Source organism: Salvelinus fontinalis, chromosome 24 (assembly GCF_029448725.1).
Source record: "Salvelinus fontinalis isolate EN_2023a chromosome 24, ASM2944872v1, whole genome shotgun sequence".
Taxonomy (NCBI): domain Eukaryota; kingdom Metazoa; phylum Chordata; class Actinopteri; order Salmoniformes; family Salmonidae; genus Salvelinus; species Salvelinus fontinalis.
This window is the reverse complement of record NC_074688.1, coordinates 15,468,181-15,491,036: the sequence shown is the minus strand read 5'-3', so window position 1 is coordinate 15,491,036 and position 22,856 is coordinate 15,468,181. Positions and strand designations below refer to the sequence as shown.

Here is a 22,856-nt window from a genome sequence, read left to right as displayed (position 1 = left end):
CTTATATGAACTGTAACTTGGTAAAATCTTTGAAATTGTTTCACGTTGTGTTTATATTTTTCAGTATAATAACCAATAGCATTTCAATAAATAGCTTGTCAGATAAATTTTCTCAGTCCAATTGATTTTGTCGTTTCCTCCTAAATTATACAAGAAGGTGAAATAATTGTTATTTCTACCTCGTTTGAACTACCGTGGCAACACATTTGTGTTGGATTCAGTGATTTCATATACATCTAGAAGGACCACTGGGTTTATGATATTGAGTTTAACTGTAATATTACAGTTTGAACATCTTGATGAACAATCTGGCCTTGATGGCCATGTACTCTTATAATCTCCACCCGGCACAGCCAGAAGAGGACTGGCCACCCCTCAGAGCCTGGTTCCTCTCTAGGTTTCTTCCTATGTTCCTGACTTTCTATGGAGTTTTTCCAAGCCAACATGCTTCTACATCTGCATTGCTTGCTGTTTGGGGTTTTAGTCTGGGTTTCTGTACTCCACTTTGTGATATCTGCTGATGTAAAAAGGGCCTTATAAATACATTTGATTGATTGATTGATTCAGTCCAAATACTAATAATAGATTGGAGTGGCTGGCTGGCTGGCATGCAGGCCAAAGTGGTGGATGGACATTCAGTAGAATATTGTAATGATTTCCCTGTGAGGAGGGGATGTGGCATAATCCTGAAGCACATGTGAGGACAGAGCAGAGCCCCCTGGATCCTGTCTTCGTGTGTCTGGAATCTGCTCCCCCCTCTCTGGTCAAAGAGGGTGTGGGGGCTCTCACCACAGCGTGCATTGTGCCTGGTCATCACAACAGATTCTGCGCAAATTTGGGCAGAGAGGAGGGAATGGAGCCTGGCTCCTGCCACACCCGGCCTTCCTCCTCTCCTCCATGGCCACAGCACTGTGAGAGCTAGTACTGTTTCCATGTGAACAGAGCACTGAAGAGACATTGACGTGTGTAAGCATTAGCACTCTGTTTCACACATCCTCATTGGCAGCAACATGCAGGTGTCTCTGCCAGAACAGGGAATTGGCATAGGTCATTTAGACTGGAGCTTGGTTTATTTATTGATCTTTACTAACAGCACTGACTGAGTGGGATTTAAGCAGGAAAATCTCCTCTTTACTATAAAAGCTATTCAACAGGACCACCGTCCCAGTGTAAGGAGGGACTCAAAAAAGGGAGAAAAAGCAAAAGAACGGTAATTGTCTGTTGACAGATTGGATGTATTCAATCATTCATACTAGGAGCCGTGTATAGGGTGGGGTTGTAGCTCTCGCTAGTGCAAGGCTGCATGCCGGTCGCCTGTGGAGGAGAGAGGGGGAGGGAGAAAAGGGGGATAGGTTCATCACAGAGCGAGAAGGAGGGGGTGTCAGCATGAAGAGAGGGAGGGGAAGGAGGGTTTTTAAAGGGTGGGCTTGTAGTCATTGTTAGCCAGCAAGTCAGAGAGAGGCGCGAGCAGGCAGACAGTGAGTGTGTGTGCAAATTGTGATGAGTAAAAGCATTAGGCGACTCAGCTGTTGATACAGCCAGTGAGCGTGTGCAAGAGCGCGAGAGCGAGAGGAGTGAGAGAGAAGTGTAAGGCAAAAAGGAAAGAAGGGAAAAGAGAGAAAGGATATTACAAGTATGCTGTGCTGCATAAGAAGAACAAAACCGGTAACGGCTTTCCTTACACATTCTCTCATTCATATCTGGCAGTTTCAAAATGTGTCTAAATTGTTCAACGTTTGGACTAACTACTTCAGTAACTGAATTGAGGATACGCTTATCTCATTGTCTTGTCTTCTTGGCTCGCTGGGACTTCAGTGATGTCTCAGATGAAAAACGGACACGCCTTGTTAATGTAATTATGTCTGAATGAGTGTAGTAGCCACAATGCTTCCAGACCTCATACTGTAATAGCAGTAAGATAAGCCTGTAACATGATGCTGAGGACTTTTATACTATTATCGATCCACTACTTTAAACACTGGAAGATGTATTGATAGACACTTGATGCACCTGTTTGCTGCCTTCTGTGATTGCCTTGACTTCTTTGTACTGTATTCAGGGGATACATGAAGACTGGGGATACTTCCTCCAATGAGCACAATACTGTCTTAATTACCTTAAGGCTGCTCTTAATTGATGCACTACTAAAAAATCCTATTTGGGTGTTATCTCTAAGAAACAAGAGGATAGAGAGGCATGTTTGTAGAGGAAAAAGGGTGGGGTAAGGCTCCACTGACTAAGACTCAACTCCTCTGGCCACGGTGTCTCCAGGGATTTCAATAGGAAATTAGGACTTTAAAGGGATTAGCACGGTTCGGGGGTTAAAAGTGTATATTGTCAATTAGGTCTACACATGTTTATGGGTGCATAGTTGTGAGAAAACAGATGAATACATAGCAGAGAATACTTTCTCAGAAAAGGAAGGTGTTGTGAATCTACGGGTGGGTCTTGGAGTTGTACAATATGAGATAGTACCTTGATGTAAGTAGCTAGCAGAAGGTATTTTTTGTTAGCACAGAGCTATCTATCTGCAGAAGCTACCTAGAGTGATCAGAATTGTATTGGCTTCATAAAGCACTGGATTCCATCAACACCTGATTCCTGCTTAAATGTCAGCATGTATGAGTCATTTTAGCTCAGCCAGGCTGCACATTGCACTGAAGTGGGTGAGGCATCCCTCTCTCTCTCACGCAGCTTTAATACTGCATTAAACCCTATCTCCACACAATGCTGTTATCTGAATCCTAACCTACTCTCACCACAGGGAAAACCGCCTCCCATGCAGCATCCAGCCCTTAGACTGCTTTCTGCTTTTGAGGACTGGCTAATGAATGAATGAAGTCTCTGGATTTAGACAGCATATAAATGGTGCAACAAGAGAGATTGCTCTCAGCTTGCTGTTAAAAGCACAGAGAGCTACACACCCATACAGCAGTAGCAGCAACCAGGTTTTTCAACAGAGCCACTGTCAGACCAGTCGTGATTGTGGAGCCTTTGTTCAAACCAGAGAGAGCAGCCTATTTAATTAAATTAGGGTGGCTATTATGGCTGAATATTATCTGGTAGCGAACGTCATTCTTGGGGCCATCGAAACATGTACAACACCGCTCATTAATTCACCGTCCTGGGAATAAGGCGTGTGTCGGAGAGGCATGGGGCTGTGCGGGTAGGTGAATGTATTCTCCTCCACCTGAATCCCCCCCCTCTCCTGCAAGAGGAGGGAGAGGAGAGGAGACAGCTGGATGAAAGGGTGTGGTGCTGTGTGAGTGGGTAGTAGCAGCTCAGGGAGAATGGGGGAGATTCAGTTGCATTCCCATCCACTAGAAAACCAGACATATTTCTATCAAGATGAGATTTATTCAAGGGTATACATTTACTAGACATATTGCGACAGACACCATATATTTCTTGGCAGACTTCTTTTTTTACCCTCTCCCTGTCTGGTTTCAGTGGTCGTGTGTAAGTTACACTGTGAGAGCCAAGCTATCGTTTTATTACACACACCGATTCAATTCAAACACACATACAGATCATTAGTGTTTGGCTTACTGAGATAAGGGCTGCGTTTGCGTCAGCACGCTGCATTCCCCTATGTAGAGGAGCTAGGGAGCGTCTGTTTGAGCGAGTAAGAATTAAAAGAGGATACAAATACCGGCTGTGTGCGTTTGTGCAAGCAGCAGTCTCATTTCCCTCCTGTGACAAAGTCCCTAATGGTTTCCAAACTGAGACAGCGGTCTGACGTGGGGGATGGTGGCTGGCTGCCGTTGAAAGATCCATCCATAAAACCACTCTGTGGGGTGTGGTTCACACAGGGTTGCCCACCCAAGGACAGTGGCTGGGTCCCAAGATGTACAGTTGTCTTTCAGATACTGTAGCCTGGCTTTTACTGGTGGTGTATCACCTACAGGCAATCAGCTATCTAAAAGGGCAAATGCAACTAGTGTTCCTGAGAGACCGTTTTGAGATATGCTCATTTGATGAGTGGAAAGATCCTGCACTGAGTGACATTAAGGAATCAGATTGTTGTTTGAATACAGTTGTCTGAAGCGGTCTCAGGAGTCTACGTGTCAATTGACGTGCCGATGCTTTTTAACATCGATTGATTATTCAATTATTTTTAAATCTTCAATGATTGAGGTTTAAAAGGGATATACTGTAGTTTTGTAGCAAAATACCATTGGAACTGTCGATATAGAACTCTCCCCAGACATCTGATTGGAAGACATTTCCTAATGCCAGATTAAATCAGTTTGATATGGCTCTCAAAATGATGTTCTATATTGCTTTAGGTACATTGGTTAACGTCAGACATTAACATGCAAATATATTGCTTTGGACATTCTACCATTCATATGTCTGGGAAGCCACCTTATAACATGGCTAGTAGACTATACAAATTCATTGTTTGGTGGGTTGAACAGACAATATAAATAGGTTGATTGTGGTAAAATGGTTGTAAAATCAGTGTAATGAGTTCTATTCTCCTATTTGAAAAATTATAGCTGGTCTCAATACATTTATCTGAACGAACAAACAAAAAACCCACCTGTAATCCCCAAATGGATAATGAAATATTTTCCCTTAATGCAAAAAATGACGTAATTTCTCATATTCCCAAAACAGTTTACAATTGAAGTTTAGCAGATGCTCTTATCCAGAGCGACATACATTAGTGAGTGCATACACTTTCCATACTGGTCCTCTGTGGGAATTTAACCCACAACCCTGGTGTTGCAAGCACCATGCTCTACCAAATGAGCCACATGGGACCCACATTTTTGGGGGGCATCTTAGATTGTCCTGCGAATTCAACATGTTCGCCATTTTTAGGAGATGCTCTTATCTAGAGCAACTAGGGTCAAGTGGCTTGTTCAAGGGCACATCGACAGATTGTAAACCGCCCTTCTCAATCGCCATAAGTCATTCTATTTGAGCAAGTGCTTAGACCAAAATTTGGCAATTGTGAGCACCTATGAGATCATGCATATTAAAGATACCATTACGGCTGTGAGGGTGTGCCAGACACGCTATATTCACCTCCTACTCTAACAGTCTATCAAATCTCACTGTTCCATTAGCACATCACTAAATTATTCCAAACTAATACATAGTCATGGCTTTAAAAACATTATATATTTATTGGCAGCAGGTGATTAAGACATCTTTCTCCTCCGAAAGGTGCCGCACGCACCTGCGCGCACACACACGCACGCACGCATGCACGCACACACACACACACACACACACACACACACACACACACACACACACACACACACACACACACACTGACCCTGAACAAACGCCCTGACCGTTGGAACAGCCAGCTCCTTCTTGCTACCCTGATTTATGGTTTCCTATTGGCTGCTTCCCCAAGGGGTCAGGTGTAATGTCAATCATAGCCTAAACCAGTAGTTTTCACCCTTTTTTGGTTACCATACCACCAACTGAATTTTGCTTTGCCCAGAGTACACCTGAAGTACCCACTCATGTGCATTTTAACAGTAGGCCTATTGTCTGATGAGTCTTCTCAAGTACCCTCCGTGGAAAGGCCAAGTACGACCACGGTTCCTACTTGGGAACCACTGGTCAAAAACAGCAGACAGGGCACTGGGTGATGAGTTACATGTAGCACTCTGGTTGTCAAGGTAACGCTTGATCGTTCGGGGGGAGGATGGCTGTGCATCTTGACGAGGTAGCAACCAAAGATGGACCCACAAAGCAGCTTTCAGGGATCTAGTAATTAAACAATGCTGTACACCATTTCTGATGTTATTATGGCTATGTTATTGATGATAGTAATGATAGTAACCGATTACAGTATCTAAAAACAAAGGAAAACAAATACTAATTGGAAATGAGATTAATCATCAAGACGTAACTGCTCCACATGCATCACTCTTTGGCTTATTATGCAATGAGACCAAAAATGTAGTGTATTTGTAACAAGAAGCAAGAATCCCTCGTGAAAGACAAAGCATGTTACACTCTTAGCAACATCATAGATTTAGAATCACAGTCTCTTTGATTTGGTTTAGTCCACACTGCCTGTTACGTTTCCTTTACATTGGTTCACTCTATTATTTTCAGATTAACATAGTTTGTCTGTGTGAGATACATGCATAATTCAAATCAGTCCAATCTGTTACTTTATTTATTCATTTTTAATGCACTGATAATTTTTTGCTTTGTCAATTTCAACATCCTTGTTTATTTTTCCTTATTTTCACTTCATTTCTTTTTCATTAGATTTATAAGAATCATAACACAGCCCTCTATTTGGTGGACCACTCCAACTATGGATCCAGATATCAAAGGTAACATCTTGGCGCTCTGTACAGGCTTCAACACCTATCCCACTCCTATTCCTCATCTGTTCCTCAACTCTGCTCCAACCACGGCCACCGACTTCTAACAACCCAAACCTGAACCACCGTGCTCAGATCCACATCCCACTCTCACCGCCTGCTCAGACTGTACCTTCTTCTGCCTTGAACAATCCACCTTTTAGGAATTTCCCTTGATTCCGCTTATAATCTAGTATCTATTGTGGGTGGTGGGTATGTTGGTGGGATGTGTTGTCGGAGATGTCTTTTGGAAGTGTTCTTATTCAGAACCATTGGGATTGTATGTGAATGACATCCAATGGCGTTCACCAAGGTGGAATGCTATCTGTTCATCTGCCACAATAAGAGACGCTATTGGTTGGATGTTGATCCAAAAGGGCTTCATATAATAGTTACTGTCACTCACTATTTGGCAGGCCCGTTGAGTATGGGCCTCTGATACCACTTCATTGGAGACCTTTCACATTTAGCCATTTAGCTGGAACAGCTTTCTAAGAGCTTAGTAGGTCACCAGAAGGGTGTTTGTTTCTTTGAAGCGGCAATTGAAATTCTTGTTGGTTACATAACAATAATATTGCTTCATTTTAGGGCAGACACAAAATGTCAATAGTAAGCCCTTGGTGTTTTGTTGTCCTCTAATATGCTCATGACTTCTTGACATCCTGTCTCTTTCCCAAGGTTGAGAAGAATGAAGAGGCTGATCAGGAAATCAAGCAGGATGAGAAGAAACCAGAGGACAAAGCCCACAAGGCGGCCACCAAAATCCAGGCCAGCTTCCGTGGACACATACTCCGGAAAAAAATGAAAGATGGAGAGGAGGATGAGGAGGCCAGTCCAGCTGTCCCAGAGGAGGAGGCGAAGGAGGCGGCAGACGGAGAAGAGGAGAAGAAGGACGTCCCCACTGCGGCTGAGCAGGCTGCCGAGGAAAAAGCGACCCCTGGGATTAAAGAGGAGACGAGCCAAGCCAAAAGCCCCATCTCAGAAAAGCCAGCAAACTCTCCTGCCCCGGTCGCCACCTCTCCCGTAGCAGCAGCAGCAGCTTCTCCCACCGCGGCGCCTTCAGAGCCTTCCAAAGAGGACGCCAAGGCGGAGCCCGGCGACACCAAGGAGAAGCCCAAAGAGGTGGACAGCAATGAGGTTCCGGTTTCTGCCCAAAACCCCTCCACTGATTGTGCTGAAAAGAGTGTGGAGGGTGGTGCTGCCCAGGAGGAGTCCAAACAAGCCGACGTGCCTGCTGCTACTGTCAGTGAGACGGCTGATCAGGAGGAGCCTCACCAAACACAAGACAAAAAAGGTAGGCCTTATTGTAACCCAGCCTCTGAGATGCCCATCCATGTAGATGAGCTTAGAAATAGGCTACAAACACAACACAAACCAAATAGGCTTCACAATAGCTCGTATAATACATTTAATATTAAGAATAAAATGATCTGTGAGCCAAATTTACAAAATGACATCATGTCAAGCTGTTACTCATAATCTCTTTACAGGATCTTTGATTGGTTCTAAGTATGAGAGAACAGGGCAAGGGCTCAGTAGGTTATCTTGTTCCAGTCCTCGAACTCCCAGACTGTATGATGTATCCTACCTAATGGAATATGTGCAGAATCCTCTACAGGAGGATCAGTGTCTTTGTCCTAAGTGGCACCCTATTCCCTACATAGTGCACTACCCTATGGGCCCTGGTTGAAAGTAGTGCATTTTACAGGGTACAAGGTGCCATTTGGGACAGAGGCTTAGACAGGACTGGGATAAACTAGGTCATAGGGGCTGCACTGTCTGCAGGTTGTCATAGTTACACATACTTGGCTACTGGTGTAGACCCGGGATACCTGGCCATGGTTTTCAGACTTACCGAATGATAAATTACTCAAAGTGGTCAATTAAGACGGAAACCAGCAGACCGTGAAGACATGCATGACCTGGAATGGCTAACCATCATATGAAGCACTAGTCTAGGTCATATATTTAGGTCATAAAGTCCAATGTAAAGGATATAGTACAAATGGAATTGAGTATTTTAGTGGAGTTCAGGTGGTCCTTCGAGCTTCAGCAAACAAAGAAAAGGAGGGGTGCTCAACAATAATGACAAAAACGACATATTTTAATATTCAATATGTCGCAGTGGAGGTGTTTATATTATTTGTCCGGTATATTCAGGGTCTATACACAATGAAACACAAGACAGTGTTGTTGGAAGACCTTTCACAGAAATATTATTGATGGAGACTTTTATGAGTTAATGAATGACTGAAATCAACTTTATTGATCCCCAGAGAGAGAAATCGGGATAAATAATAAATTAGCTCATCTTCTAGGATGGGTTGAAATGTCAAAATTTTCCACAGTGATTGCATGGTTACCACCCCCTACCTGGAACCTGCCCATTGATTGCCCGTAGAATACCAAGTGCTGTGTGAGTCATCTATCATGAGTCACATTCACGCACGTCTAGCGCCATCTCTGATTCCCACTGGATGACTAGCGAAGATGATGTCATGCTGATGATTAAAGTCAATGCAGTCATGATGACATCATTACCTCAAGGAAATGAGGGACATAGCTTTGATAGGAAAGAACATCTACATGTCATATTAACAACTCGTAGGGAAAATAAGCCTTGTGAGACCCAATATTGTAAAAATACATTTCCTAAACTGCATCCTGTACAGGTCCTAAACAAAACAATTATGCCAAACACTACAAAGTGCATCTCCTTACACCCAGATGTACTGTATCTCTTAGAAGTAATTGTTGTGTGTTGGTATGATTATTGTGGCATCAGTAGCCTCTGAAACATTAGAAAACTGTCCACTCGTCTGAGACCACACTGGTCCCCTACACAAGCAAATGCTGTAGGCCATCCATGCAAGTACATGACTTGAAGTATTGTTCCTGTCTTCTCTAAGATGTAGAGATGATGTAGTACAAAACATATCAAGAAAAAAACGTTTTGAGCTAGAGGTAGTTTTGAGCTAGAGGTAGTTTTGAGCTAGAGGTAGTTTTGAGCTAGAGGTAGTTTTGAGCTAGAGGTAGTTTTGAGCTAGAGGTAGTTTTGAGCTAGAGGTAGTTTTGAGCTAGAGGTAGTTTTGAGCTAGAGGTAGTTTTGAGCTAGAGGTAGTTTTGAGCTAGAGGTAGTTTTGAGCTAGAGGTAGTTTTGAGCTAGAGGTAGTTTTGAGCTAGAGGTAGTTTTGAGCTAGAGGTAGTTTTGAGCTAGAGGTAGTTTTGTAAGTGCTGCAAAAATGCAACATTAGGCTTGAAGGGTTGCCATAGTGAGACATTGTTTCCCTTCCAAATTCTGCAAGTAATATATTTCAAGAGTAACTTTGATGTACCTTCGACACATCAAAAGAAGAAAAATGAATATACATTAAAATAATACTGACATTTTATGGTAAAGAAGTAAGATATAAAATAACCCAAAAAGGACAACCAAATATCTTATCCATACATAGAAAAAACAACACAAATTGTTTATTCTGTTTTTGATAGCAAATACAAACATTTGAATTGGTCAAGTCGATCAATTTGCCTATTTCAGACAAAATAGGACTTAATTTCAAATGTATGTACCATTAGACAATATTTCCATCACATGTAAATGTTTTTGATCCATTTTGATGTGATTTTGATGTCATTTCTGTTTTCTTACCACACATTTTTGCAACATTTTCTGAACTTCTTTCTACAAACTTGACATTCCAAAAACTGATTATTTTCATTTTCATAAGTATTTAAGTATTTCTGAAGGGTAAAAAAATCTGATTTGGATCTATGGTTAGGTCTCACAGGGTTAAAAATCTGATTTGGATCTATGCTTAGGTCTCACAGGGTAAAAAAATCTGACTTATAGTACAATTGCAATTAAATAGTACAATTGTAAAAAATCGTAGACATTGGTGTAAATGTAGGCCAGCTGTACCAAAAACAGAGTAGATTTCTTTAGATTTAGTCTTGGACTTGAGAATCCCATCTAGCAGGTTCTGAGAGGAATGAACTGTTGCTACTCTCTCTCTTTCTCTCCCCCTTTCCTTCCTTTCCTTCCTTCCTTCCTTTCCTTCCTTCCTTCCTTCCTTCCTTCCTTCCTTCCTTCCTTCCTTCCTTTCCTTCCTTTCCTTCCTTTCCTTCCTTTCCTTCCTTTCCTTCCTTTCCTTCCTTTCCTTCCTTCCTTTCCTTCCTTCCTTCCTTATTTCTTCTTTCAGATGGTGCCGAAGAATCCCAACCAGCTGAGGCTCCAGCAGAGGCAGACCAGGAGGAGTCCAAGGAGGACCAAGCGAAAGTTTAACATAGAGAAAAGAATACTATGATTACAAATGAATTTAAAGAGTGACTCTTCTCCTTCTGATTGTGAAGACAGTCCATTTTTATTTGTTTGTCATTTTTTGTGTGGCAATGATTTTCTTATGTTGAGAGTTTCCAACATGCGTTTTTTGGTTCAAGCTATAAGTGGTATGATTTGGGTATGTTCTGTATCTTACATTATTAATTCGATGGTTGGACGTATCCACATTTTGAACTGAGTTTCAAAACCCTACAAAGCAGGACAGGACATTTTCATATTCTGCTTGAGTTGATCAAGCTTGGTTTACGTTCTTTGAGTAACAGGTCCTTCTCCTTCCGCACTTATAAAACTAACAAGTCTGACATGATTTTCACGACTTTACGGAGAACAATGAGTACTATGACATGTTGTTGGCCCCACAACTAAAACCCCCCTTCCAAATTACATGATTAGCATGAACCATCTTACAACTTGCATGGGAACTCTTCCACTAAGAGGAACTTTTCGCAGTCACAATACAAAAAAAATGTGGCTTCTTTTTGATGTCCTTGGTGTTGTTATGACAGTTTGATATGAATTGGAATTACTCTTGCACTGATGTTAAAAAGAAAATCAAACAAACAAAACTAAAAAACTTTTCCTATGTTCCAGTGAGTGCAATGTCCAGTTTGAATCTAAGGAGTTCAATTGTGAGAAAAAAAACAATGGTTTCAATGTCTGTTTTCAAAATAAAGCAATGTGCCAATTACCATCATAAGTTGTGGAATATATTTCACCTGCCAAACAAAATATTTGCTAATGAAGCCACTTTCACATAAAGACTGAATTGGAGTAAAATAGTATTATTATTAATGAGATCTAGAGACATCTAGTGGAGCGTAGTGGCACCTGCACTTAGGGCTTGGTGCTCGATTCAAATTCGTATTGCTCAGCACTATAGCGCGATTGAAATGTAAAGGTCATTTCTGATTGAGTCGACCAATGCAGCGATTACTGTGAATGCAGTCCGCTAACTCTGGAACAATGGCTTTACATTTCTGTTGTGCTGTATGGCAGCTCTTCAGCACTACATATTGAATTGAATTCCTGCCATGAAATGATACCCAGCTATTAGCTTATTAGTAACAAATGCTATACATTTGGGTCTCAATTCAATCTGAGGTTCAGCGCTATAGCGCACTTGAAATGTAAAGGTTATTTCTGATTAGAGCCGACATATGGAGTGTTTACAGTGAGTGTAGTCTCCGCTAACGCAGGAACATTGCCTTTAAATATCAATCGAACTACAACGCAGATCATCAGCACTACGGATTGAATCGAGCCCAATTGACCTGACAGTAAAAACATACAGGTCACTTTTTTTTGTTCAAACATAGATAGGTTATAGATACACCCATTCTTCCATATTCCCAGTATTTGGCACAAACACTTCCAGTTGGTCAGTTCTGTGTTGGAGGATCAGCAAGTGTTTCATAATCACCAGAAAGATTTATCTAGTAACCTACATGTGTTGTCCAAGGTTGGGGTCAATTCCACAAATTAAATTCTAATTAAATTCTCTCTCTCTGTAAATTCCCACTTAGTTTCATTCAAATTCTAGGTCAGTCTTTGAATTCAGAGATAATTAAATTCCTCTGAATTCCAATGTTAGGTAAATTCCACAAATTCCAATTCCAATTCAAATCCCGTAAGCGTTCAGGCTGATTATATCACTGTTCAGGCAGCCTAGCTATGCTGGAATACAGGTTTGAAATGATTAAAAACAAATCTTACAGTTAATTTCTTATATACTATGTGCAATGTAAAAAAAAATACCATTAACTGGTAAATATACAAACAATGGAATTCTAATTCAATTCCAAAACTTGGAAGATTTTTCAAATTAGAATTTAATTCAACATAAATTCTCCACTTCATGAGTGAATTCAAGAATTGAATTGGATTTTCAAATTCAATTGGAATTGACCCCAACCTAGCATTACATTTGAAAAGCTACTGTAATTACCCCAACCCCTTCCCGAGTCATCTGATGCCAGAGCATGTCTTTTCCTTGAGTCTTTATCTCAATGGGGCCTACTGGTTTCAAGGTTAGATAAAAACGCTACAAGGCTCATAGCAAATTAATTGGAACCATTTCAGGAGTTCATCTGTGTCCATAACAATGGCCCTTTCCTTCTATAAAGCCTATCATTTCAGTCAGACAATGCAAATGACTGTACCTACTGGCAGGACTTCACCTTCCAGGGATCGCACTGTTCAGATAGATTTGTCAGGGTCAATTTCCAATGTCCAGAGTTAACTGGCTAGAAAGTGTCATAGAAACCCATCTCCTTTTCCAAAACAGATTATAGTTTGTCAAGCACAACAGAAATATATAGTATAGGACACAAATCTCCATATAGTATAGGACACAAATCTCCCAATGAGAATAAACAATACATATATTATTTTATTTGCATGTTACATGGTGATAAACACAATTGTACCAGGAAGATACTGTGTTTCAAGCGTTCTCCAAAAAGATTACTTCATTGACATCTCAATCCACATTCAAATACAGAACACTGAGTTCAAACAACTTTATTTTGCGTCAAAACATTTTCTTGTATACCTTTACATACCATTTTTAGAAATCAATCGCAATAACGTTACCATTAATCAAAGCAAATAGAAAAAACAGAGACATTGCTGTGTAATGATTGTATAATTGTCTAGGAATTCCATTCTTGTGACAAAGGGAAGTACAAATGTGACATTCCTCTGTGTCCTACAGTGGAGTATTATCAACAAAGTGAACTTAGGGATAGCCAACTTAAATATATTCAAAAATAAATGTATATACAGGTGAGATAAACCATAAGATGGTGGGTTACACATGTAACCATAGCTTGGTGGGATGGATAAACATGTGGCCAATGTAAATGACTGGTAATTCATGCCGCATGTATCTCTTTCAATGGCTTAAAACAAGCCAAAGTAACTCAACAGTGTGTGCAGACACACAAGCCAATTTTATACAGCGATGGGATGCAACGTTTATTATTAGAAAGAATCTAGGTAGACATGTCAGTCCCCTTCAGTTCCCCAGGTATCAGTCATAAGGGATCAGGGGCTGTATTCATAGGCAGGGTACAGCGCAGTCAGGTGAGACCCCTCCTCTTGGGAAAGACTTCAGCTAAACATCTGATGACTCACTGGCTGAGGAGCCTGTCAATCACTGCAAGACCGCCCACTGCTTTCCCCCAGTGCTTTAGCTTTGACAGGTAGACATATACAGTACTGTACTATAGTCCACATGCCTTCCCATTCAGACATGTAAAAACACTTCTTATTAAATTATAATACATACCTCTTCATTGGAGTGTTAATAAACTATCGTCCAGAGGCAGGATGTACAGTAGGCCTAGCGTTCATTGTTTTATGGGTAATTGAAAATACAGAGATGACACACAGATAGATTCTCAGTATAGCACTAAGGCTAACATACAGCACGTCTGTTTTCTAACAAAGAACTCAGACTGCTTAGATGGACAACTACCTTCCAGTCATGGTTCCAAAGCAGTATGAATACAGTGGAGGTTTTTTAATGATGATGAGATTTCAGAGAGCATTACTTACATTACAGGTTGGTTTTGTGAACACACTGACTTGACAGATAGCGGTAGACAATGTTATCATGAGACCGGTCTGTTTTGTTGGCCTCAGTTGTTCATCAATTCATTTTGGCATTCAGCTCATGGTCACTCTCCATGAGCTTTCATTTTAGAAACCAAATACATCTATGTACCCAACTCAAAGAAAAACTAAAACAATGTTGTAATTGGAAAGGTACAATAAATGCACAAACTTGACCTTATTAAACCCTTTTAAAAACATTGTTCTCTAGTGGTTTTACTTGTATGGTGCAAAGCGCTGCTGCCATGGAATACTTCAAGTTAATTATCAACAAATGACTGACTTATTTAGAAATATCTTTATATATAAGGGCATTGGATTCAAGTATATACACCATTAACGGAAATTATTGAAAATAAATCCATAAATTATGAATTTCCATATGTCATTATGAAAACACACATACAGAAAAGAAAAGCACATCATTCATGTCATACATTTCTATCCAAATTCCAGCAGTATAACTGTGGTAGCTCAAAATTTATTGGAGAAAGTCGACAACATAAAATCTAATATGGCAGGCCATTTCTGAAGCTAAATACAGTTTGCCATAGAGAAACTGAACAGCATTTAATTGGTTTGTAATCATACAAGCAACATATACTGTAACAATAATTACTTTTTTTCTTGTTACAGTGGTGAAACAAGTTATTTTTATCATATAGAGACACTTAAAAAAAAAATTATATACAGTAACGCATCAATATTACGCATGTTTTGTTTGATGAAGGTCATGAAAGTAGGTCTTCCTTTTCGACATAAAGATTATTACACATTTGCACTGATGCAAACCATGCTAGTCCCCAGTTATTGTGCATCTCCTTTGATGCGTCCAAAAATCAGCCAGTTATGGGTTATGATCCCTTTACTATTGAAATTAAGTCTACCAAATATAACATTGCATGTTCTACTGTTTTTCTGTAATGTTGACTGGAGTATGTTGGCTTTGACATAATGCGCATTATAAACACTTTCAAATCTATTGTTTTGTATTTTTTAAATGTCCATTTTTGGACATATATTGGCGTATTATTGTTTGATGATGCACTGGTTACAATGACCTTTTAGTCTTACAATACAGTACAATTCCATTAGGAAAGTAACAGTAGCTTGAACGCCTCAGTGCTTCTCATAGATATCCATGATTGTTGTACTTGCCCTGAAATCCCTGCCATTTGGGAGTTTAGACTTACGTATTCATGGGGACAAAATACAATGAACCACACCCAATCCCCCCCAACTGAAACAAGAGTAATGACAGCGGAAAAGCAAGACTTCAGCATCTTCAAATGGTAATAACTGTTTCTTTTTTTAAAAACACTGTTTGTTCCATTTTCTCCATTTCATATTTTTTTGTTACTAAAACTTATTAATAAGCCCATTCTATCTTCTTATTATCTAGTTTGGTGCGTCGAAGCACATCAGGATTTTTGTTACGTTATGCAAACAGTCTCAATGTAATAACCGGGTAGGTAATAACAATGGTAGGTTGGTGGTGTTATTAACACTTGAAGAGAAGGCAGGTGATGGAGGCCAGGAGGAGCCACAGTGACTGGGATAGGCAGGCGGAGCCGCTGATGTCTCGACCCGTCCCAGGTCCTGGAGGGAGAGGGAGGAGAGAAAGATTCAGAGGAAGAGAAGTTCAAGACTAACATATTCGTTTTCTTGATGTTTCATTCAATATATGTCACTTCTATGTGATGTAGTAATGTGTAAATGTATACATTGCTATGCCTGTCTGAGTCCCTGTCTGAGTAGCGGTACTGCTGCTATGACTCTACAATAATTCATTTGTGTGCAGTGAGTGACATCTGGTGGTCAGACCATGTATAACAGCCTTTTCTAGTCCCACATCTTAATGGAATGGGTCTAGAATTTGTAACATTGTCTAATGTGTCTAATTTCAGAGACATTTAATTAAGAGATTTTGGGGGACTGCATATTGTTCCAAAGTCACTTACTATAGAGGAAGAGACTAGCATTTTGGATCCCGAGTTTGTTGGTTGCAACACAAGTGTAGTTTCCATAGTCCTCTTCTGTAACGTTGGAGATCATCAAGACAGTCGTGGTCCCTACGATCTGGATGCTGATTCCCTGGGCGTTGGATAGCCTGGACAAGACGGCACATCACGTTAGGCATTATAACACAATATGCATAAGACTCAGGACATCTGATTAGTCTGCTACTTTTGTCTTTAGAATACATACTGTACAGTACTAGTCAGCTCGTTTCAAAAGAAAAGTGAATGTGAAATTCAATATTCACACAGTTCCTCTCCTACATTTACATACAAATAATGAATTATGATAACATTGGTTTGCCTTATCATAGAGTCTATTGACACTGAGTACACACAACATGATGTAGATTGACCAGGTGAATCCAGGTGAAAGCTATGCTCCCTTATTGATGTCACTTGTTAAATCCACTTCAATCAGTGTAGATGAAGGGGAGAAGACAGGTTTAAGAATGGGCAAGACAAAAGATTTAAGTGCCTTTGAACTGGATATGGTAGTAGGTGCCAGGCACACCGGTTTGTGTCCAGAACTGCAACGCTGCTGGGTTTTTCACGCTCAAGTTTCCCGTGTATATCAAGAATGGTCCACCACCGAAAGGACTTCCAGCCAACTTGACACAATTGTGGGAAACATTGGAGTCAACATGGGCCAGCATCCCTGTGGAACACTTTTAACACCTTGTAGTGTTCATGCCCCGACAAATTGAGGCTGTTCAGAGAGCAAACTCAATATTAGGAAGATGTTCCTAATGTTTGGAAATACGCCGTGTATAATACATTGTAGAGACACACTTAAGGTAACGTATGAAGGGCTTCAAACTAATCCAACATCTAATGTGCTAGGATAGCTGAGACTGACTTAAGGGGGCAGTGGGTTTGGTTTTGTGCTGACACGGTAGTATAACACATTTGCATAAAAAGGAAAGCGAGTGCACATCATGAGACAGCATAATCTGGTGGCGGGGAAGCAGAAAGTTGAAAAAGTGCTGAGATCCTCCTAGTGGGACACATTGGGTGGAGTATAGAGGGACTACAGAACTTTAGTGGGACACATTGGGTGGAGTATGGAGGGACTACAGAACTTTAGTAGGACACATTGGGTGGAGTATGGAGGGACTACAGAACTTTAGAAGGACACATTGGGTGGAGTATAGAGGGACTACAGAACTTTAGTAGGACACATTGGGTGGAGTATAGAGGGACTACAGAACTTTAGAAGGACACATTGGGTGGAGTATGGAGGGACTACAGAACTTTAGAAGGACACATTGGGTGGAGTATAGAGGGACTACAGAACTTTAGAAGGACACATTGGGTGGAGTATGGAGGGACTACAGAACTTTAGAAGGACACATTGGGTGGAGTATAGAGGGACTACAGAACTTTAGTAGGACACATTGGGTGGAGTATAGAGGGACTACAGAACTTTAGTAGGACACATTGGGTGGAGTATAGAGGGACTACAGAACTTTAGTGGGACACATTGGGTGGAGTATGGAGGGACTACAGAACTTTAGTGGGACACATTGGGTGGAGTATAGAGGGACTACAGAACTTTAGTAGGACACATTGGGTGGAGTATGGAGGGACTACAGAACTTTAGTAGGACACATTGGGTGGAGTATAGAGGGACTACAGAACTTTAGAAGGACACATTGGGTGGAGTATGGAGGGACTACAGAACTTTAGAAGGACACTTTGGGTGGAGTATAGAGGGACTACAGAACTTTAGAAGGACACATTGGGTGGAGTATAGAGGGACTACAGAACTTTAGTAGGACACATTGGGTGGAGTATAGAGGGACTACAGAACTTTAGTAGGACACATTGCGTGGAGTATGGAGGGACTACAGAACTTTAGAAGGACACATTGGGTGGAGTATAGAGGGACTACAGAACTTTAGTAGGACACATTGGGTGGAGTATAGAGGGACTACAGAACTTTAGTAGGACACATTGGGTGGAGTATGGAGGGACTACAGAACTTTAGTGGGATCGTTGACACCACCAGTGATGATAAGGCCAATGAAGACATGTGGCTCATGTCATGGATCAAACCTGGGCCAGGTGACTCTCTAGAGTCTAGACACTAAAGGCACTATGGGATTTTAGAACACATGCATGCTGTTAGATGATTGGGTGTGGTTCTAGCAGCACAGCAGGGTATGGTTCCCTAAGACAGAAAGTTAGTTGAAGCTAAAACAAAAGGAGGGAGGGTAGGTGGTTGTTTACGGTGGATGGGTGGGCATATAATGCAAACGTCTAGCAATCCAAAGTTTGCGCGTTCGAAGCTCATCACGGACAACTTCAGCATCTTAGCAACTTTGTAATTACTTACTACTTTTTTTAGCTACTTTGCAAATGCATAGCATGTTAACTAACCCTGACCTAACTCCTAACTTTAAACCCTAAGGCTAACAACTAGCTTAGCTAACGTTAGCCACCTAGCCAACGTTAGCCACAACAAATTGGAATTCGTAACATATCATACTAAATGGAGGAAGACAGAGTTACATGTACAAGGTTGAGCAGTAGGGAATACAACATTTCCTGGTCTGGTCATAAGCAATTGTGGGAAGTCTGAAGCATCCAGTGAATGGATCCAAATAATACCAAGTTCATTGCACCATCATCTTCCACTGGCAGATGGCAGCACATGTCTTTTAAATGACATATTAACTTTAAGAAGTCACAGCCATTCTTTAACAGAAGGATAGCTTTGATTCCAGTATTGAAATGGGGCAAAGGGTACAGAGACGGTGACTGGTTTGAACGGGAATGTGTCAAACAATCAGGCAGACACATCTCACTCCTCGACTCTCCAGTTTGCATGTGGGTGCATCTAAAGGAGGCTATTACAGGAAACGGTGAGTGACAGAAGTAGGATGTCTACAGGCTGTTGATAAAGGAAATCAACAAGACATGTCGAGCTTTGTAGGTGGCAGGGAGAATAAAAAATGTTCTCAAGTGGTGGTGACAGCAACTCATGTCGATGGGGAGAAACAAAAATGTCCCATATTCAACACTGTTGGAATATCAGGCTCTGAACAGCACAGGAGCCTGAACAAGAACCAACCTACTGTAACTAGCCTGGTTAAACCCGACTGAACTCTACGCCCGCCATCGTTTCAGTTCACAATGAGTGAGTGCAGTGTTCAGTCAGTGTTAACCAGGCTATACTGTACTACCCCCCTCTTCCCCTAAGACTTTCACGCAGCATAGTTCAGGGCAGCTGCCAAGACGCGGGATGTAATCAGAAACTAGAGACTAATAGAGGACCGGCAGGTTCCAGATCAAAGGACCAAGCCGCAGCAACAGTAACGAGCCTCAGAATCCCCAGTAGAAGATTAGGAGGAGCGGGTCAGTCTTGGGAAATGCTAATTGCTACACTATCAATAAGCACTAGAGGATTCCTATACATCAGATGCCACTGGGAGATGGTGTGGAGATTTCAGTGGTAAAGTAGTTCAAATGTAACAGCAGTCGTGGGCAGTCATGACAAGGTCAGTGCTGGTAAGGTTAAAGGAAATTACAGGAAACAAGTTGGGGAACAAGCCTCTTGCAATGTGGAAGCAAATATGCTTGACAAGGTACATTAAGTTCATGGTTAAAGACAAGACATAAAATCAGCTGGCCGAGCATGATTTGATATGATGGTATTGTATTACATTAAGCAAGTTGTTGAAGGAGATAAAGTAATAACACTGTACATCATGCAGATGTAAGGAAGGGAACTTAAAGGGATATCAGAGTTTCAATTCAAAGTGTGGCAGATTTTTTCTGACCTCAAAGGTAGTCTAATGTCAACACGAGTCCACATCCCATGCCATTGGCTGTGTAGATCCAGCTATATTACTCAACCCTAAATGAAAAGATAAGCCCAGCAAATCTGGAAATTATATGGTGCTTATCTTTTCCATTCATTTTGGATTGTGGCATATCGCTGGATCCGCAAAAACAGATGGCATGAGATGTGGATTTATCTCAAGAAATAACCAAGCCAGGAGTTCAGGGGAACAAAACAACTACAGTAAGATTGTAACCCACAAGGTTCCATGGTTCCTTGAGATGTGTAGGTTGTTGGCGTTGTAATAATCGAATGTCAGCCAGACAGCCACTCACAGAGTAGACAACCGTTCGCTGTCCATGGTGCTGAAATTGCAACATGTCTATGCGGCTGCATGCCTATCGAATCGATGGCAGGCTTTCTATGGTACCATGGCATGGCTTTGCTTTAGCTAATAGATAAATGTTTATTGGTAGCCCTATTTGGTCGTCATTTTCTCAGGTTAAGCCTAACATTTCACGAAGCTATACACGGTGTCGCAATGCTGCCATTTTTAGACTGCTGGCTAGTGGTAATAATGTAATTACTTGTTCAGTAATTAAAGTTGGAAATTCCAACAAAGCAGATTGTAAAATACCTTTTGATACAACAAAACACCAACTGATAAAAAAAGAAAATAATATACAGCTGTCCTGGACAGGCTACCTGAACCTGCCTGAACTAAGCCGTCATCGTGCTCTCTTCCAGCTTGTATAAAAAGTTGTCGTGCGTAAAACCAGTAATGCATTAAGTCCCCCTCAAAACAACTGTTTCATTATGCAGTCTACTATCTATAGCTGCGAGTTAGGTGCGATCTAGGTGCTATTTATAAACTCTTAATCAAAATTTCACATCAAATAGCCTAACAATGGGGGAAAACATTGTCGGTTTGAGGATCATTTCAGCCACTATTTATTGTTGAACTCAGCGGGTTTTGTCTGGCAAATAGCCTACACAAATGGGCTGCAATATTCAAGGTAAATTAAATTAGGCCTAAATCAAATTAAATCCAACTTGAGAGACTCGCGTGTTTTCAGCATGGCCTGTAGGTCCAGGTTATGGCCGACTGTGTTCTATACTGTGTATTGCCACCCCAGATAGTGTATAATGCACAATGTCTCAGGAAAGACTAAGTGCACAAAACATTAAGAACACCTTCCTAATATTGAGTTACACCACTTTACTCCCTCAGTACAGCCTCAGTTTGTTGGGGCATTGACTCTACAATATGTCAAATGCTTTCCACAGGGATGCTGGCCCATGTAGACTCAAATCAAATCACATTTTATTGGTCACATACACATGGTTAGCAGATGTTAATGTGAGTGTAGCGAAATGCTTGTGCTTCTAGTTCAGACTATGCAGTAAAATCTAACAAGTAATCTAACAAATTCACAACAACTAACTTATACACACAAACACACACAAATGTAAAGGGATTAATAAGAATATGTACATATAAATATATGGATGAGCGATAGCGTGCGGCATTGGCAAGATGCAGTAGATGGTGTAGAATACAGTATATACATGAGATGAGTAATGTAGGATATGTAAACATTATTAAAGTGGCGTAGTTTAAAGTGACTAGTGATACCTTTATTAAGTCTGTTTATTTAAGTGGTCAGAGATTTCAGTCTGTATGTTGGCAGCAGCCTCTCTACGTTAGTAATGGCTGTTTAACAGTCTGATAGAAGCTGTTTTTCAGTCTCTCGGTCCCAGCTTTGATGCACCTGTACTGACCTCGCCTTCTGGATGATAGTGGGGTGAACAGGCAGTGGCTCGGGTGGTTGTTGTCCTTGATGATCTTTTTGACCTTCCTGTGACATCGGGTGCTGTAGGTGTCCTGGAGGGCAGGTAGTTTGCCCCCGGTGATGTGTTGTGCAGACCGCACTACCCTCTGGAGAGCCTTACGGTTGAGGGCGGTGCAGTTACCGTACCAGGCGGTGATACAGCCCGACAGGATGCTCTCGATTGTGCATCTGGAAAAGTTTGTGAGTGTTTTAGATGACGAGCCAAATTTCTTCAGCCTCCCGAGGTTGAAAAGGCGCTGTTGCGCCTTCTTCCCCACGCTGTCTTTGTGGGTGGACCATTTCAGTTTGTCCGTGATGTGTACGCTGAGGAACTTAAAACGTTCCACATTCTCCACTACTGTCCTGTCGATGTGGATGGGGGGGGGTCCCTCTGCTGTTTCCTGAAGTCCACGATCATCTCCTTTGTTTTGTTGACGTTGAGTGAGAGGTTATTTTCCTGACACCACACTCCGAGGGCCCTCACCTTCTCCCTGTAGACTGTCTCGTCGTTGTTGGTAAAACAGGCCTACCACTGTAGTGTCGTCTGCAATCTTCATGATTGAGTTAGAATCGTGCATGGCCACGCAGTCATGCACGAGTACAGGAGGGGGCTGAGAACGCACCCTTGTGGGGCCCCAGTGTTGAGGATCAGCGGGGTGGAGATGTTGTTTCCTACCTTCACCACCTGGGGGCGGCCCGTCAGAAAGTCCAGGACCCAGTTGCACAGGGCGGGGTCGAGACTCCAATGCTTCCCACAGTTGTGTCAAGTTGGCTGGATGTCCTTTGGGTGGTGATCCATTCTTGATACACATGGGAAACTGTTGAGCATGAAAAGCCCAGCAGCATTGCAAGTTTTGGACATGAACCAATGAGCCTGGCACCTACTACATCACCCCTTTCAAAGGCACTTAAATC

At 41.5% G+C, this 22,856-nt stretch overlaps 2 protein-coding genes across 4 annotated transcripts in view; one reads left to right on the top strand and one right to left on the bottom strand.

Annotated features, from left to right (window-relative positions):
• Nucleotides 1-1,416: 1,416 nt before the first annotated feature.
• Nucleotides 1,417-11,386, top strand: LOC129821996 (neuromodulin-like). The gene is made up of 3 exons (XM_055879810.1): nt 1,417-1,665; nt 7,026-7,641; nt 10,550-11,386. Exons 1-3 carry the CDS (start codon nt 1,636-1,638, stop codon nt 10,630-10,632), a joined length of 729 nt encoding a protein of 242 aa, XP_055735785.1. The 5' UTR covers nt 1,417-1,635; the 3' UTR covers nt 10,633-11,386.
• A 1,666-nt stretch (nt 11,387-13,052) lies between these two features.
• Nucleotides 13,053-22,856, bottom strand: part of LOC129821995 (limbic system-associated membrane protein-like) — a 726,689-nt gene continuing 716,885 nt past the window's right edge. For all 3 annotated transcript variants that reach the window (XM_055879809.1, XM_055879808.1, XM_055879806.1), the window contains 2 exons: nt 16,266-16,414; nt 13,053-15,903 (listed from right to left, as the gene is read on the bottom strand). In XM_055879809.1, the coding sequence (XP_055735784.1) occupies nt 15,806-15,903; nt 16,266-16,414 (247 nt within the window). In that variant the 3' untranslated portion in view covers nt 13,053-15,805. The remainder of the gene's footprint in view (nt 15,904-16,265; nt 16,415-22,856) is intronic.

What these genes read in the sequence shown, in the direction of transcription:
- LOC129821996 (XM_055879810.1), top strand. Translation starts at nt 1,636, where the DNA reads ATGCTGTGCTGCATAAGAAGAACAAAACCG. An exon ending in GCATAAGAAGAACAAAACCG is followed by an intron (nt 1,666 to 7,025) that starts GTAACGGCTTTC and finishes CTCTTTCCCAAG; the next exon opens with GTTGAGAAGAATGAAGAGGC. An exon ending in CCAAACACAAGACAAAAAAG is followed by an intron (nt 7,642 to 10,549) that starts GTAGGCCTTATT and finishes TTCTTCTTTCAG; the next exon opens with ATGGTGCCGAAGAATCCCAA.